General features: G+C 40.6%; 1 protein-coding gene across 1 annotated transcript in view; it reads right to left on the minus strand.

Annotated features, from left to right (window-relative positions):
• Positions 1 to 19,207, minus strand: part of PLBD1 (phospholipase B domain containing 1) — a 42,349-nt gene that overhangs the window by 13,654 nt on the left and 9,488 nt on the right. The window contains exons 3-6 of the mRNA XM_068401416.1: positions 12,073 to 12,156; positions 9,879 to 10,017; positions 2,551 to 2,715; positions 747 to 891 (exon numbers count right to left, since the gene is read on the minus strand). Coding sequence (XP_068257517.1) covers positions 747 to 891; positions 2,551 to 2,715; positions 9,879 to 10,017; positions 12,073 to 12,156 — 533 coding nt within the window. The remainder of the gene's footprint in view (positions 1 to 746; positions 892 to 2,550; positions 2,716 to 9,878; positions 10,018 to 12,072; positions 12,157 to 19,207) is intronic.

Raw genomic sequence — 19,207 nt, forward strand, 5'->3', positions numbered from 1 at the left:
CTTGTTTTTTGACGTTCACATTTCTTGGTGCTCCTCTAGCAAGAGTACATATTTCACCACTGAAACCTTAACTGCTGGCAATTTCTAACATTCTTCCAGGAAACTTGAGAACATTATATGCTGGCCTAATCTTCCCAAGGGAGGTTTTAAATATCCTGGCTGGCAATACTACTAACACATGAAAAAAGCATTAAAAAATACTCCCCTCAGCAACAGCTTATAGAGAAGCTGGAAGAGGGAGATGGGGCAGGGACAACCAACCTACTGAAGGTTTGCTAGCTCAGCACCAAAGTCATCAATACAATTTCAAACGGCTAGTGTTTGATACTCTCCAATAATCCCATCACAGCACGAGTCATGCCACAGTGGTAAACAGAAGTGTTCAAAACTGTTATTACCAAACAGGCGAATGCTATAGGCAAGGTGAGAAGTTCAACAGTTTAGATGACTGCAGACTGCACGAGCAGAATTCAAAGCAGCGTGTTTGTGCCAGAGGTAGAATATTTAACTAGTACTATTCAGAGCACTGAAGGTGCTCAACAACAAAAGACAAGGACAACAGCATCATTTTCAAGCCAGAAAACTGAAGGCTACATTTTGTCCTCTCGGTGGCTAAAAGTTTTAAGGTAGATTGAAGCCAGTGCTTGTTGAGGTATCATCCTTTTTACAGACAAGACACCTGCAAGACAGTAAGATGGTCCATGCCATCTTGGATATCTACGTTGTTTTGGTTTTCCTGACTTTACCTGGGTAACTGCTGAATGAGACACGGCTGGTGCTAGTGTCTGGATCAACTATATTGAAGTTCCAGTGCTTATATATTCTCAGTGTGGCCGCATATGTAAACCAGCTGGAATGGGCAAAATATATATTCTCATATCCAGGTAGAACCTGGAAAACAGAAACAGAATGATTAATAATTTCAGACCCTACTATACTCTGCATGTTTTGTACTTGATAGAAACTGGGAGAACAACTTGTTTTAAGTAGTTTGATTAATTGCATTGTTCAAGAAGGAGCAGATTCTTGTGCTTTTAACTGTGTACTTAACAATGAATTTCTGAAACCTCTGGAAATAATTCTTGCCCATGAGTTGTTTTCAAATAATTAGTTGTTATTTTTCAAAATGAAACAGCTTAGGGTTTTTTGGGACACCTCCATCACATGGTATGTTTGTTACCCTGGTTTCCTCTTGAACACTTGTATTTACACATCCCGATCAGCTCTCTGCAAACATATCCAACATCAACTTAGAACATCCTGTTTCTGTGAAAATGCCTCTGGGTGACTTTAAAGTACGGAAGCAAACGCAAGTAAATTCATTTTGAAAAGGTAAATATATATATTGATAGTACGTCTTTTCAAGGTACTTCCCTGATTCTAAGATTTATTGTTAGCTCAGAAATCTCTTGCTGTAGGCAAATGCTTGAACGAATGCTTCTCAATTTCAGGTGAAATTGAGAACTTTAAGAAAGATGTTGAGGTGTTGGAGTGAGTCCAGAGGAGGGCAACCAAGCTGGTGAAGGGTCTGGAGGGTATGACCTACGAGGAATGGCTGAGGGAGCTGGAGGAGGCTCAGAGGTCACCTTATTGCAGTCTACAACTACCTGAAGGGAGGTTGTAGCAGAGTGGGAGTCAGCCTCTTCTCCCAGGCAACTAGCGATAGGACAAGAGGACATAGCCTCAAGCTTCAACAGGGGAGGTTCAGGTTAGACATTAGGAAGCATTTCTCCTCATAAAGCGTCATTAGACATTGGAACGGGCTGCCCAGGGAGGTGGTGGAGTCACCATCTCTGGATGTGTTTAAGAAAAGACTGGACATGGCACTTAGTGCTATGGTCTAGTTGACATGGTCATGTCAGGGCAATGGTTGGACTCGATGATGCCAGAGGTCTCTTCCAACCTGATTGATTCTGTGATTCTGTGAATATTGGTGATCTGGGATACATGGTGTCTCCATATGCTGACTAGATCCTTAATCATTTTAACTAAAAAATTTAATTGCCACCATGATGTATCAGACACTTAGCTCAAAAGCATTTTTTCTGTCATTACTCCCATTGGAAAGCCATTCCAGAGTATCACTGTTAACACTTAGAAAACATCAGCCACTTGTACTCATTTGTTCTTGTGCTAGCATTGTCCTTTAGTTTAAGTAATCCTCTTCCCTTCCTTCCTGCTTATTTGCCCAATGTATTTGTAGACATTCACAATACCCAGTTTCAGACTTCACTTGGCTAGGTGAAACAAGTTGCTCTCTTCCAGTCTCCTCTCCGTGATACTTCCCCATTCCTAGTAATTCTAAGTAGCTTTTCATTGTCAATCTCTCTGGTTTTGGTTTGGTTTTTTCCCTGCCGTTGAACACAAGTCAGCACAACTGGACCCAGAATCCTGTGGAGGCACAAATGACAACCGCACCTTGATTGACAGGAGTCTCTTTATGCACATGCAACATAAACAGTGAAGACTCCTGACACTGCATGACTCCAGTGAAGACTCATGACGCTGCAAATCAACACAGTCACTGGAGATTAAGTTCTTGGCGCTCACCTTGATGAGTGCAGAGCAGTGACCCATATCCCACTGATATTTCCCATGGCTTCCTGGCTCCACATTGCATTGTCCACTCCGTGAAGAATACTCAAATAATGCAGGAATGAGGTCCAACAGGTCTCCAACGGCATTCAGAAATTGGACATCAAAGATGCTCAGTGGCTGAGGAAAAGGAGAAAACAGACCACAAAAAGCACTTTCAGACAGAGAAGCATCAAGACAGTCTCAGCGGTTAGACTTTTTCTTTTGCTCTCAAAGGAAGCTCTTACATGGTCTATGAAATACCTGCTCACAAGGCCCAGATGCTCAAACTCAGTGTGGCATTAGGTACCTAGGTATCTTTAAGGGTCTGGCCCTTGTAGTGGCATTAGCAGTGCTAACATTTCTGAGGGGAAAAAAAGGAGATGCTAGCAATAACTTATGAAACTTTTGTGTATCTTTGCAAACAGCATTCCAATCAGCCTGCTGTTACTGTTATGCTAGGGTAATAGTAAGATTTAAATATTTTTGTTTATCTAGATGCCTTTGAAAAGCCTTACATTAACAAATACTCTTGGGAGTTTTTGGATTTTTATAGAGACTGCAATTTAAGGCATCCTCAGGATTGAGGAGGAGGAAACAAATGAGGGAAGCAAGATATATTAATGATACTAATCAAGTATGGAACTAGCTGAAGAAAGGAAGCCAGTCAAAAGGCACTCCACTACATGCTTTCAAAAACCCCTTATGGTCAGAGCTAGCCAGGGTTAACTACACACAGCTCATTGAGCAACATGCTTTTCAGAACCTTCTCTTAATTTGCCTCTTCAAAAATAAGAGCTTAACAGTGGTCTAACCTCAACCTTCAAAGACAGTTTTCTAAATCTTTCCTGTTCTTGCTTTCACCATGCCTTTAGCTAAGGCAAGGCTTAAGGAAAACAGATCAGAACACACATCAATATAGGGCTATGAATAGTAATTTTAGAATGGGACATAACCATATAGCAAAGAAACACATTGCTTACAATATAAATCACTGTTACTAAACCATATAGCTGACCTCTCTACAAACCCCAATAAAGGAGAGACAAGCACATTGAAAAAACAAATGGTGCCAAATCCATTTACTTTTTATTCAGAAGGCTGAATTCTGTTATCCATCTGCTGTTTTGGCAGACAGAGTAACCAACAGGAAAACTAAAAATAGTGTAAACTCTAGTCCATATATCCCAGAGGAAGGAATTAAACCTTCCCACAATGCTAACCAAGACAAATAAGAGAAATAAGCCATTCTCACAACTAAAATCATGCATTGCAGAAGGCCCTAACAGCAGCTATAGTTTGAGGAAGAAGTCCAAAGGAAACTTTCATATAAGTTACATTACTTCAGCTCATCATGTTTTTGCTGTAAGGACCCTAACAGGGAGTAGCAAAGGCCGCAACTGATAAACATCAAGAGATGTATCTTTGGATAGTTTTAAGCAACTCAGTGGTATGAATCATTTACAAACAAGTCCCAACAACTGCTGTCTCACTGGAACCCACAGAGCACAACTTGGCACTGTTTCAGCACAATTTTTCCCCATCCAGCTGCACTTAAAGGTCTACAAGCCCACCACACAATGAGGAGAAGCTGTTTTCCAATGTCCAATTTACACAGGCATTACTGTACAGTACCACCAGGAGGGGAGCAAACAGGATTACGCATGAGAATGCTCAGCCAGCCCTGAGACATTTTAATTGTACGTGCCATCCATTTGCTTCCACTCCATATTCTCCTCCATAAAACCTGCCTTCGTTGCAACATCTACAGGTAGCTACACTGATACTGCTGCAGCATCACTTGCAATTGCCTTTAAAAAGTTTCACATTTCTGTGCTATCTTACAGTCATTTCAAGTCTAAAATTCAGTAACTACTAAGAAGACCATTCAAGCTAGAACAAAGGTACCACGCAAGGAAGCTATCAGAACTATACACACGGAAAGGTGGCCAGAAAGCAGGAGGAAAGACCCACTCAAAGAAGCAAAGGTTGTGTACGTTCCTAGGGCTCCTTTAGGTGAGATTAGGCTGCCAGCTCCCAAAGCCAGTCAAAATATTAGAGAAGTAAAAGAGGAACTAGGTTGTTAAGTACCCACTAGGGTTCTGGTTACATTTCCCTTTTGAGGGGCAAGCAAATTTTGCTGCAGTTTATTTTTAAGAACTCATTGCTCTCCTTGGATAAACCTGGTTTTGTGTTTAAGATTGTCTGATGCTCAGTGACATCACACAAGTACAGTGCACAGACCTTCTACGGAGTCTCAGTAAAACAATGCATTCAAACTCAAACAGAAGACTCTGGCCTCTGCAATGCAGGCCAAATCTGGGAATTTCAAGAGCGGCCTGAGGCATCTGCCACAAGGTTGAGAATACCAGTTCAGGAATTACTACAGCCAATTTCCAGGATATATGCAGAAGTCTTCTCTATAAGGAGTTAATCAGCGTCCACCAGCCAGAATTAGACCAAAAAAAGAAGTGTGCATCATAATAAGTGCATAACATAGGGCATATTACAATCTTTTGTAATCATCTTCTCCCATCTCACACAGCAACATCAGGAAAACTCCTTGCATGAGTGATTTACATCCTGAAGAAGAGTCCAGAGGAGGGAGACCAAGCTGGTGAAGGGTCTGGAGGGTCTGACCTACGAGGAACGGCTGAGGAAGCTGGGGTTGTTTAGCCTGGAGAAGAGGAGGCTCAGAGGTCACCTTATTGCAGTCTACAACTACCTGAAGGGAGGTTGTAGCAGAGTGGGAGTCAGCCTCTTCTCCCAGGCATCTAGCGATAGGACAAGAGGACATAGCCTCAAGCTTCACCAGGGGAGATTCAGGTTGGACGTTAGGAAGAATTTCTTCTCAGAAAGTTTCATTAGACATTGGAACGGGCTACCCAGGGAGGTGGTGGAGTCACCATCTATGGATGTGTTTAAGAAAAGACTGGACATGGCACTTAGTGCCATGGTCTAGTTGACATGGTGGTATCAGGGCAATGGTTGGACTCAATGATCCCAGAGGTCTCTTCCAACCTGACTGATTCTGTGAATGAATAAGCTAAATTAACAAGCGGAGAGGTGGTACAGAGAGCCACAACAAGAGAAAGAATCCTTTTGCTAGAATGTGTGGCTCCTCCTCTAGGGTACCATCCTGAATAGCAACAACAACAAAAAAAAATATCACATTGAGTTTGAGTTACATTAGCTGTTAAGGAGAACTAAACTTAGAAAGGGTAGCAGATAGGAGAGAACCAACCTTAAAGGCTTGTCCACATGGGACATTAAAACAGACAAGTTATCCCATAACAATTTTTTTCCAGCACCTTCCCCATGCATGAGCATTCTCAATACAAAATAAGGAAGTACAAATAGAGAGCTGTCCTAGAATCATTGTACTACTTAAAACTCTGACACCTTCTTATTCAAGAGTAATTTCCCTGTGTAGACAAGCCCAAGATTAATCACAGCGTTGGTAGAGCATCAGGCAGATGAAAAGGCTTAATGTTCTTTGAGTGCCCCTCCTTCAGAAATTGTCTTGACAAAAGGGTTGGGTTTGTTTACTGGATATAAAATGTTGCTAAACCAGATGGAATAATGTCACACTTTAACATGAATATGTGTTTGGATTTTGACATCATTTGTAATGATACCTGTAAATATCAAATTCAAAATACAGAAGTTTACAATATACATTGCCTTCACACAGGTCTTAATGGAAGCACCTACCTAAAATAGCCCCACAGGAAACCAGACTTCATGCAATTAAAAAAAAGTTTAGAACAGTACACTACAAAACATTTGCTTTGTATACATACAGGAATAAAAAAATATGTACTAGTACTACTGTCAAACAGTTCAGAGCCCAAAACAAATTTTCTTTCTGTAGTAAGGCTTAGTTATTTGTGGCAGACGCAATGGTTCTAAAATATTCAAGTGAAGCAGACCTGAAGTTTAAGGGAGAAAAGAAAAATGGAACATTTCAGAGTGACCTATGTGCACATGATCCAACTGTCATTTAAGCACTATGTGGATTTGGCATAGCTTCAAACTACCATGCATTGTACAGGACAATGAAAAGTCAGATCACTTGTCTTCCTCTTATAAGTGCACATCAATTAACTAGACAACCAAATGTAAAACTCCAACTACTTGCAAGTTTGAAAAGTTATATGTAGTGCTGATAAGAAACCTTGACACATGAAATGTGTAAAATTAAAAGCAGAATAGCTATTGATACAGTGTTTGTTTCCATTCTCCTGAAAAGGGAACAATTTCGTTCAACTTTGCCCAGTGTTGAAATCCAGACTTTTTAAACACAGCCTCTTTTCTCCATCTTTTGACCTATCCTCTTTAACCACCAACTTCTCAGTGTTCAGAAGAGCACTTTGTCCATGTACAAGCATTCATTGGGGGTGGGAGGGAATGTAAGAACTTTGAAATCCACCTCCTCATCTCTCTCTCTTGCCCATGTCCCTGATCTTTTGGGAGTTAAAAGTAAGACTTCCCAGCCTTTCTTCTGCAGTGTTTAGCCTTCTTTTAAGCTTAGGACTTTGGGGGGAAATTGCCCTCTGCACATAAATAGTAATTACAGAGTGACCAATTGTATTTAGAAGTATGCACAGTTTTTCCCCAACAGCAGTTAGAACATGAGGCAACAAAATACAGTCTGTCACGTGTTGGGTTTTGGTTCAGTTTTGATTTGGGGTTTTTTGTGGGTTTTTTTGTTGGGGAGGGTGGAGAAGGAGAGGATAAAAAAAAGAAAATAAAAGCACCACACAACCCCCACACAAGATATTCTCGATATCTCTAATGTTCATTACCACCATGAATGCAAACTACCGCACCACTATAGATCAAAAGATAAACTTGTTCCCAGTGATTATAATCCTAAAACAATACACATATAGAAAGATTTTTTTTTTAATGAAACAAAAGTAGTATCTACCAAGGGAAAGATGGAAGAGAAGAATCTCAAAGCACTAAGGAAAACATGCAATAACAATGAGATTTGCTTTTAAAAACATGCAGAATTTGTTGTGGGGGCTTTCAGGAACAAGTTTAATTATTTTTTTAAGGTGAGAGATGAGTAATGGAAATACTTGTTACTGCAGTTGTTGCCCAAAGAAAGATCAAAACAACATTGGATGAATTGAACCAAGTAAAATACTTAGAAATAAGAAAAAAAAAAATCACCTATTAGGTGAATTTATTTGCCAAACATTCTACTTACTAACAATCTAAGGGATTAAATAAAAGAACCTTTTAAACATTCTTATAATATGTACTGCAAGAGCAAAGTTGAAAACAGCCTCTTTGGAAGGCAGATATTCTTTAATCACAAGGAATAAGGAAGATACTGTTGCTCTTTGAGGGGGTTTTTTTTTATTTCATTTGTTAGTTTAGTATGTTTTTTAAGTGCCAACAATTTACAGAAGCTGGGTTGATTCTCAGATAAGTGGATGTGCCAAAGCTAGAATACTAGTCAGTAACATTGCATCTGCACCTGTTTTTATTGTCCATGTAAGCTCAGAGCAACAATCTTCAAGCTCTTTATTTCCTGAAGCAGATCCTAACAGGAGCAAATACGTACACAAATAGCACTGTTGTAGACTAATCTCCCAAAAGTATTTAAAAACTAGCATGGTATCCAACAAAGTGAATTACATGTACTTTTGCAGAGCTGTCAGGTATCATTTTGATGCAAAGGAAAACCAAACCTCTAGGTGCAAAAGCAGCTGTCCAAACTGTGCTCAAAGGTAAGAGACTGATGGTAACTTGCTGGCTCTGGCAGGCAGAGGAAACTGCAGCACCATCAAGTGAGAAATACATACATAGGGAACATTCTTGCTTTGAATAAAAAGATATGGATGTCAACATAGGTGATAATGCCCAAAGCTAAAATTGTGAATGGCATAACAAGGAGTCAAAATAAATCCCACCAACTGCTCCAGGCACATTTGGGAAAAGAAATAGATATATCCACTGCACATAATTTAAGAATAGAGGACACAAATATTTCAGACTGAACCACATGTCTGAACTTTCACTAAATGCACCATTTTTGCATAGGCATGCTGATGAGATCTCTGAAAAGGGGATAAAAATGACTCAGTCCTTCAGAAGTCAGTGCTTTTTAGTATCAAATGCACAGTTAAATAAGTATCAGGGAATAAATGTTGCAAGTAGGACGTGCCTATTATAAAGAAATAGCTCAGACACAAACTAGCACCTTCTCCTTTCCCCACCTGAACCTAAAGGATTCTGAAGCAGCCAAAAAAAATTATGAGCTTTGCAAGGCTCTTCAGATACAGGTGTTATAAAAGGGAATTAATGAGCTCCTTTCCTAAAATGTCAAGATTTCTTAGTACCTTCCCTATAACTCAGGCCCATCAGGATGGATCTTTCCGTTATTGTGAACAGTCTTTTAGTTTGAGCTGATTCACCATTCGTGAAAGCCCCAGAGCAAGTTCTATGCAAGAAAGAGATGTGCATTTTACTAAAACAGTTGTTTATTATTTAGCACTCCCAACTTCTCTAAATCCTTGATATGGTTAAACCAAGACAAAAGGGGTCCTCTAGTCCTCCCTCTCACACTGAGAAACCTATTAGATATTAGACTTAAGGACAGCATTGTAATTACGATAGCTCCACTGGAGTTAAAGGAGCTCTGCTATTGCATACAAACTGATGATCCACAATTCTAATTGAATTTAAAAAAAAACAAAAAAAAAAAAAAGAAAAAAACACCCAAAACAACCAACTACCCCATTCGGCCTGCCACAGCACTGACCATACATTTTGTAATGGGAGACTTCGAAGAGGAAAAGATATTTAGCAACATAAAACATACTCGAAAATAGAGAGGCTTTTAAGATTTGAAATCTGATGCTTGGAAATAAGAATGAAAGCTTTAATATACTCCCTGTGTGCTGATTCTTGCTGTTGCAGCTACTCTTTATACCTAGAAGGTCATTTGCTCAATAACAATTGTAAAGTGATGACAGCGAGCACTTTAGAAGTGTCTGTCCTTCCAACATTCACACATGGATACAAAAGCCACCCCTAATCTAATCAGCACGTGAGTGCCCAGGGTTCCAAGTCCAGTAAAAAGGATCTGTGGTGACATGACCCGAGTGCTCACTCACATTATCTACATTGAACAGCCATTGAAATTTTAGTAGAATGGCATGCAGAATGAGTACTTGCCACTAATTATCCTCCTTTTTTTTTTTTTTTAAGTATGAGATTCCCTTCTCCCATCTTTGTCCTCTGACATCCCATCCCCAGCTACTGAAAAAGAGATGCAGTAATCTTACTGTTTGTTTGTGTAGTTTAGCCCACTCGAGGGCTCCCATGTATAGACCATCCAACTGTGCAATAATATAGCCAGCATGCCTCCAAAAGGGATCATCCTTATTATTTCTGATTTGTTGTCTTGTCCATTGATCTTGTTTCCTGCAGAGGAACAAACAGGTTGGGGTTTTCTTCTTTTTGTTTTAGAGTATAATTGATAATGCAGGGACGGGACAAATGTATTATGACCCAGATGATCCAACCTTCCTAATGTTTTGAGGCAAATCATGCTTTGGAAATCCGGCATACATGTATGTTATATCCTCAGGGTATAAATGTTCAGATCCATGCAACATACCCTACAGTAGTGTGCCTCTACCAGACTTTAGTATCAAAGAAAGAGTTGGACTTCACCCCTGTGGGGGACTCTGCTACATCAGATCTAGCATCCCCTTATAGTCAGTAAACAAGCATTTGATAGGTCAGATGAACCATTCACCTTTAAATGCCTACATAAGGATAAATTAGACTGACCTTGGAAGAGCTTATTTCTCTCCCCTGGGTACAAGTGCAACGAAGGCTTTCTGCTGGTGGTGCTCAAACACTGCCCAAGAACCACTCCTATCCTCCTCTGAGAAAAAGGTGGGAGGCCAAACACAACCATCCCATGTGCCAAATTCAATCAAGAGGTTACTAGTCAAATAACCCAGGTTTAGAGCATGACGCTACACAAGCCAAACGGACCCTAGGGCAAGAGCAGCCAACATCGATGCCCCCTCCCTGGCAGTGTTTAAGGCCAGACTGGATGAGGCTTTGAGCAACTGGGTCTAGTGGAAAGGTCTCCCTGCCCATGGCAGGGGGGTTGGAACTAGATGATCTTTAAAGTCCCTTCCAACCAAAACCATTCTATGATTCTATAAGGATCCCCCTGAGTTCCCTCCTTTGCTGTGAGCAAAGGGTCACAGAAAAAACGCAGGTGTTAGAGTAAGTCAGGACCAGATTCCAGCCTCTTCTGTCCTCCTGTATCTATCCATGCAGCATTATGTACAGCAACAAAAAAGAAAGAATGAACCTGGCAAGGAAGCAAACTCTTTCAGCAGTATATGGGTGATAAAACCAGCCAGAGTTAGGTTTCTGGAAGTAACAAGATGCAAGAAGTATGTCAGACAAACAGGGATATAGTCAGAGCATTCAGGGCTAAAGACTTTCAGGACAATGCAGCAGCCCATATTGCAAAACTGCTAAAAGTAAAGCAGTGTTGCAGGAGTCCAGGATATAGGCAACAGAAAAATTACACAAGGCCCCCTAATATTGTCCCCTCCATCCAACAACGCATCTTGGGGAATACAGCTGCTATGCTGAGTCATTCTGGAAAAAAACCCATACACATTGATATGGTAGCTATCCCATTTTTCTCACAAGGAGGACAGCAATGCTGAAGAATGATAGCAAGGGAGCATAAGATTTTTTTTGTCTTCTTTTTGGATAAGCTAAAACCAATCAACTTTATGCATGTGCACCAATAACAGAATTAGTCAGATATCTAACCCCCTGTGGAAAGCACAAGACAAGGGAAAGATGGAAAAAATAGCCCCCAGAAATGACCAAAGTTTCACAGAAATATTTGTAATGGAAGAAAACATAAGTCTAAGGAGATTTAAATAATTGGTAATCACAGCTGAGTTTCCCAGTACCTGGCCTGGTTCTTCTCCCACTTGTAGTTTCCCACCAGTGTAGCTGCATTATTTGAGCAGAATTACTTTTGATTTATACAGCTGAAGAGAAAAGGGACTTTTGTGATTAGAAAAGAATTTACATCAGTGGTAGAATAAACAAAATGGTAACCTAACAGAGGAAGGAAAGGATACACAATGCTAAAAAGATTAAGGTGCCAGAAAACCCCACTGTTCAGTGTAACATTCAAAATACCAAAAGGATTTTTACTAGAATGATCTTCAGAATTCACTGGCTTTATCCACACCCCCTTTGTAGCAATGGTTTTAAAAATGTCTTTGAAAGAATCAGAAGTAAGCAAGGGTGTATGCCCTTCTTCATGAATATTTAGATTTTTTTTCTTTCTAACGGCATTCAATCAGAGAGAAAGGAAGCATATATTTTCTTTAGCCCCTATGGAAGAACATAAAAAACCCTCAAAAATTCTGTCATCCTCCAACCCCAACTCTTGAATAATTTCTTTTCTAATAACAAAATACATACGCCATAAAATTCTGAACTCCGCTTTGAACGGTGGGATTCTTAATTAACTGTGGATACATATTTGCAGCATGGTCGTACATGTGCCTGAAAGAACAAGAGTAGCAGAAGTTATTCTTTTGCATCTTCCCTTCCTTTTGCTTACCAATTCATTGATCAACAAGCTTTGATAGACACACAACACAGTCCACAAAGTAAGATTTTCCTAACCACAGAAATTACTTAAGTGCATGAGAAACAGCAAAGGTAACACAAATGGATTGTTAAGATTTAACTTAAAATAGACAACCTTGCTAATACCTACCCAAACTGCTGTACAATGGAAAGATAAGCAAGAATGACATTGAACTACTTCATAGCAAAAATTTCACATTCAGGGAATATTTGTAGGCCAGAAATATCTTGAAAGTATTAGCACATTAACTGAAAGCACAACAGAAATAGTTTACTGGAGCACTATTCTATTAGGAGCCAAAAAAACACAGAAATGAGGAATATATAATTTGCTGGTTTAGTTGTGAGAGAGAATTTCAGCCTGATATCTAGCAGGTTTTACTTACCATTAAACATGTTCCTTCCTTTCTGATTAAGCTAAATATCTCTATTTTGAAGCGTGTACAAGTTGATCCTAGTGTTCCCACAGAAACTCACACTCATGTCAGCCCTAAACAGATTCACCTTTATGGAAACCGAAATTATTGTGGATTTTTTTATTGTTGAATTCAGTTAGCTGTTTCATCCTCATTAACTAATGGGAACAAAAGTTGTAAGGGTTTTTTTGGTTGGTGGGTTGGGGCTTTTTTGTTTTGTTGAAATCCTTTACATTTCAAGATGAAATCAACTGCCAAAAATTATTCAGGAGCCCAGAAGTTAAAATCACCCTTCCATTTTAGGTGAAATGTAATCAACTGATTCAAGCCAAAAGAGAACTTCAACATTTCTTAATTTCGGTCAAACTTAACCAACATTTTTTCAGCCACTAATTTCTTAATTTCGGTCAAACTTAACCAACATTTTTTCAGCCACTAATTTTTTTTTTTTTTTAAATAAAAAAAAAAAAGGGGGAGCGGAATAATTTGTTCTAGGTAGAAACCAGCAGAAAATTATTTCACTAAGATCTGGAGTTGATAGAACTACATCAGTCATCAGTAAAATTAGCTCCTACCAAGTGCTGAGAGAAAGAAAACAGAACTAAGAAACAGATACCACCCTCAAGGAAAGCACATGCTAGCAGGACAGAATTCCCTGTATTAAAACTTATGAGGTGAGGGCAACTTCCTCTGGGAGGGATGCAAACAGGAGCTCTTCCCAGTTTCCCTCAGGGCATAATTAGAGAATACAGCCACAGATGATTGAATGGTTTGCTGATGATTAGAGAATCACCCATTGACCTTCTCCCTCTCTGTGTCCCCTACCCATTCCCAGCTAGCTGTTTAAGTACTCGATTGCATGACCTTGCTGCTTCCTCTCTCAGCTGTAGTACCTTTCTGATGACCAAATCTAATTGTCTGCATACATTCAGGCAAAACACTAACCAGGCAAAAAATGTGAATTATTTTTCTGGCAGTTTGTACTTTGAATTAGGTTGTTATGTAGACAGATAAGCATCAAAGCTGGTGCAAGAAGGTAGCTCTACCATGTTAGTAGACTAACTGATGCATGAAAGGGCCTGATGAGTGCCAGGGCAGACACAGCTTGGGGGCACTGGATCTGTGGAAGGAGGTGCTGGGGCAAGAGAGGCCAGCATTCAGCAGCTTCACACCACTACACCTTTCATGAAACTGCAGCTACAGTATCAATTTTAGTTCTAGAGTTTCCTGTCTCCCATGTAACGCAAGACTACGTCCCATAATCATAACCTACTTCTTGAAGAGTACAAGAAAGTTTAAGAGACAGATCAATATTCTCCACCCCTGCAGTCACAAAGAATTTGGCAAATAGAAATCCCAAGTGATTTTAGGAAGGAAATTATAGCGTACCATACTCCATACTGCAAGTCAGAGTTCTCATGGCACTAGAGAAGAGGAGCAAATAGCATGAGACAGGCCATCTGGCAGATGGTCTTTTAGGGATGAGAATCAGATGACAATAAAAACAGCCAGGATACTACTCTAATCACTGCCTAGGCCAGGACAGATGATCAGGCTTCCAGGCTCAACCATCAGCTCCACTCTCTTCACTTTGCTATTAAAGGTTATGCAACACAAGGCAGATTTTACACTAGTAGTATCTTTAAGACTTGATGACTGATGTAGAGACTGGGTTAGTTCAGAATCAGGACTGAAACAGCTTCTTTAATGGCCTTCCCTCTTGTATATTCTAACAGAGGACAGACAATTCCTGGAATTAATTTTTCTTTTTTAAATGCCCAAGGTTATTGACAATTTTTCCCCTAGTTGCTACAACAACCCCATGCAGCGCTACAGGCTGGGGGAAGAGTGGTTAGAAAGCAGCCCGGTGGAAAGAGACCTGGGGGTGCTGATCGACAGCCAGATAAACATGAGGCAGCAGTGTGCCCAGGTGGCCAAGAAGGCCAATGGCATCCTGGCCTCTATTAGGAATAGTGTAGCCAGCTGGTCTAGGGAAGTGATCATCCCTCTCTACTCGGCACTGGTGAGGCCGCATCTTGAGTACTGTGTTCAGTTCTGGGCCCCGCACTTCAAGAAAGATGTTGAGGTGTTGGAGCGAGTCCAGAGGAGGACGACCAAGCTGGTGAAGGGTCTGGAGGGTCTGACCTACGAGGAACGGCTGAGGGAGCTGGGGTTGTTTAGCCTGGAGAAGAGGAGGCTCAGAGGTCACCTTATTGCAGTCTACAACTACTTGAAGGGAGGTTGTAGTGAAGTGGGAGTTGGCCTCTTCTCCCGGGCAACTAGCGATAGGACAAGAGGACACAGCCTCAAGCTTCACCAGAGGAGGTTCAGGTTGGACATTAGGAAGAATTTCTTTTCAGAAAGGGTTATTAGACATTGGAATGGGCTGCCCAGGGAGGTGGTGGAGTCACCATCTCTGGATGTGTTTAAGAAAAGACTGGACATGGCACTTAGTGCCATGGTCTAGTTGACAGGGTGGTGTAAGAGCAACGGTTGGACTCAGTGATCCCTGAGGTCTCTTCCAACCTGGTTGTTTCTGTAATTCTGTTTAATTTTTTTGCTTTAACAAAGCTGCTAGGCGCATGGCTTGCATGTTTTGTAAGGGTATTATCCCCTGAAGTAAATCGGATCATTATAGTAAGGTATTTGCAACTGTATCTAAGGCCAAATGCAAGGCAATTACAAAGCTGGGACAAGTATTCAAAGTCTAAAAACAGCAAAGCAGAGCCCTGCTTCTTCAAATTAGAGAGGAAGACCACAGGACTCAGGTCAGCTGAGGTTATATCAGAAAAGCGTACAATTAATGTTGCTTCAAATTTAAATACTGCTCTTAGGCACCTGGCATGCCCCAATTGGAACTGATTAAAAGTATGTGCTCATTGTCACAGATCTGGATGTGCTCTGCCATTGCCCAAGTAAAGTAAGGCCTCATTAACACTCCATTTGTAATGGGTGAAGAGAATTCATACCAAAGAAAACCAGAGCAAACATCTTTGCCTGGATAATAGGGCTGGACCTTACAGAGAGGTGAGAGGCTGGGTATAAAAACAAATGTCTGGATCTACAGACATTAGAATTAGATTTATCCAACCCCTAACTATGTGTTTTCTAAATAGACAGCTACTGTCCGAATCAGGTGCCAACACTAGAAAGATTAATCATAACCTAGAAAAGGTTTGTGTTTCTACTCTCACTGGTAAATGGGTCTGACTAGCTTAGCTATTGCTTTATCTACCATAGACCTATACAGCTAGAACTGAGATTAATTCTTCCCCAGTAATCTGAGATAAAACAGTCCCAGCATGTATCATATTTTGATTTTTTTTTTAAATCTGGTCATCTTACATTCTGCTTAGGTTCCTACTAAGGACAAAGAGTACACTTTATAGAGGGATACTTTATCAATCTTTTGCTTACATGATGAGGCCTAGCTCTGTCTAGAAACCCTCCTTCATGCCCTAAGTGTAATACAAGAACTGAGCTAGCTGAGAATTCCTGAAGGTCTCCAAATTGGAGGCACTGTCAAGCTGGAGCTCCTGCTCACCCGACAGCTTCTGCAGGAACCTGTAGTTCAACCTGGGATCAGGCGTGCAACGTATCCTTCCTATTAATGCATCACATCAGAGCTGTTCCTAGTAGGACTTCAGGATTTCTGCAATGAGCCACCCTGGGTCATTTCTCCTTCATGGAGTCATTACCACAAACAGATGCAAGACAGCTGGGACCTTGGAGTTGTTCAGGCTACAGGTAACAACGTGCTAGAGGGCACTGCAATTACCAGGCATGTCCAGTGTTTTCACAATGGAGGGATGCACCTGAGCCACCATGGTGGTGCTTGTACAGGCAAGTCACACAAGAGTCTTCAGCCTGGTAGCTAAGTGGTTGTTCATGCAAATAAAGCCTTCCCCATAGTTAAACACATGGTAACAACAAACAAGAGTGTAACAAAGTCCTTAAAAAACAAGGTTGAGCTGTGTGCAGCTACTGTGGGCACTGATGTGTGCAAAAGCAGAATAAGAGTGTTTAGAGACACCTTCTCATGAGAAGCCCTGATGATGCTAGAGAGCTTCCCTGCTGACAGGCTGAATAGGCCAGGTGGTCTGATGGGAATAGCGTTACAGATTGGGAAAGACTGTTGCCCGGTTTTACTTCAGAAGACTTGTGTAACTGTCCCAAAGAAAGAATATCTGCCTGCATGTTAATTAGGATTCTGTGACTCTCTAGGCAAGATAAAGAAGGAGAAATGGAGCTCTGAGAACAATCTTAACATCTGCAAGCTTAGTGAGCTCTCACTACTCTCGCAGTTCAGGAAATTGCAAACACACTGTATAAGAGGATTCATTAGCTTGCAGTTTGCCGAATAAACAAACACCCAAGGTCATGCAGCTAAAACCTAAAGTAATAGGTTCTCTGTCTTATCAAGGGTCAAGGAAGTATACCACTAATTCACCTCTGCTCCTTAGCTGGAGCATTTTCAGTAAGTATTCTTAGGAGAAGCCCCCTTTATCTGAAATAAGACCTGACAGAAAAAGCTTATATTCAGAACCCGTAGTGAGAAATATGGTTCCACTGCAGTTACAGATGCACAATGGGGCAAAGACATAGCCAAACACCAATTTCAGATGGTGCGTATAACATTTGATAGTAATTTTAGTGATGGTAAGCATTTTCAGGTTTTGCACTGTCAGAGAATTTCTCAGTGGATTTCCTCAAAAAGTTTCCCCAGAAAAGAAAGGCTTTGGCCACTTCTGGTTTTGCATCTTAACCCACCCTCACACTTAAACTCCTTTAAAACAGCTGAATTTCCCTCTTTGCTTGAAAGCTGAAGTCTCAAACCCTACTTTTCCACATTGATACAAACCCTCACCTTCACTTCCACAGACTTTAAGACCTCTGTTCATTACTATTTCTGCTATACCCGCTTCTTTACAAAGGGCCACTCAGTGCTGAAGCTGGCAGCCCTACAGTAACAACAGCGAGGGCTAGGAACCAACCTCAGTAAGCACCTGACCTGGAGAAGGTGAAAGCCTTGAGCAGAACTTGTGAGTACCTTCATTTCTGTGAATATTCACTCAACACCCATGGAAAAAACAAAGGGGAAAGACTCCCTCCCCTAAACCTAAGTATGACTAAGACATCAGATAAAGTCCCTGCAGACGCTGTTTCACATTCAAACCATGTTTAAAGGAATGAGCATATACTTAAGTTTGTTTAAAAGACAGCCAGGAAGACTTAAAAGTCTACTGTGGAGGCAGAAGGGGAACAGGGCGTGGGTTGTTGCTACTAGAACATTACTTGCCATCTAATTGGGCTCTCTATGTAGTATGACAAAGTTTAAGCTTAACCACTTAGAGATTAGTACACCTAGGTAAAGCCTTAGTGAAAATATGTTGAGCAATACCAAGTTTTAACAGCATTGTAAATGTAATGCTAGCATCCCCCAGATCCATACGTCATTTCCATAAACTCACTGAATAGTGCGTAACAGTAACTTCTCGTGTTAAATAATCCAACAACATATATCCAGATCTCTCATGTACTTAATTTCCTTTGCTGCCTAGAGTACAGGTTGTGCACTCAGAACTCTCTGATTCCTTTACTCTTCCCCTCAGAAGCGTTTTGTTATTGACAAATATTACTTTATTGGATTGCCTTTATACTGTCCAGAGACTTAGCTGCCTCTCCAGCAAAGCCTGCTAGAGAGTCACATTAACATATGATCAGAGAACTATATATAAATCTTAACTGATCTTAAAATGTCTTATTAATTAAATTAATATCATCTTGTCCAGCAGACATATCTAGCAATTGTTTGACAGACAACCTTCCCCTGCTGGCCTGTTCAGTGCAGCCTATAGGTATTTATTTCAGTGTTCTAGAATAAAAGCTGCTGAAGCCAAATTCATGTCACCACAACCATCACAAGCATCTCCCAACTATTCCCCAGCCAAGCATCAGAACTTGGGAATTTTTCTTTTCCTATGACTAAGTTGATAGAGGAAAAGATGGAGGTTGTTCAACAACAAGCCATGCATCATGTTCTTAGCTATATCACCAGCTATATCCTACCAGTTAGTATGTCATAGTGCCATTCTGTCTTCCAACTTAGTCAAGGAAAGGACAGAGTTTGGTTTTGGGGTTATTTTTTTTGTTTGGTTATTGTTTGAGTTTTGGGGTTGGTTTTTTTTTTGTTGTGTTTTTCGGTTTTTGGTTTTTTGGGGGGAAAAAAAACTGCTTTGGATTCATGACAAGTACAAAATTCTGTCAGTTTTCATAGATCTGCCTTGTGGGAAGAGATTCGGTCCCTCATCTTCTCTTCAAAGGGCTTCCAGGAGTACACTGACCCTTCTAGACACACACCAGCCTGCCTTCAGGCTTATCAGTATGTCAGCATTTTTTTTTTTATTTGTTCAAGAGAGACTAAATTCCTCATGCTGTGAAGTTTCAGTATCTTCTCCCCAGCAGTTTCTTGACAGTGTTTGCTGAAAAGGGTCCTTAAGGAAGCCCTGCAGCCCTTGCTAGAAATATTTCTCCCTGCCTGATCTGCT

Source organism: Nyctibius grandis, chromosome 5 (genome assembly GCF_013368605.1).
Source record: "Nyctibius grandis isolate bNycGra1 chromosome 5, bNycGra1.pri, whole genome shotgun sequence".
In the NCBI taxonomy this organism is placed as follows: Eukaryota; Metazoa; Chordata; class Aves; order Nyctibiiformes; family Nyctibiidae; genus Nyctibius; species Nyctibius grandis.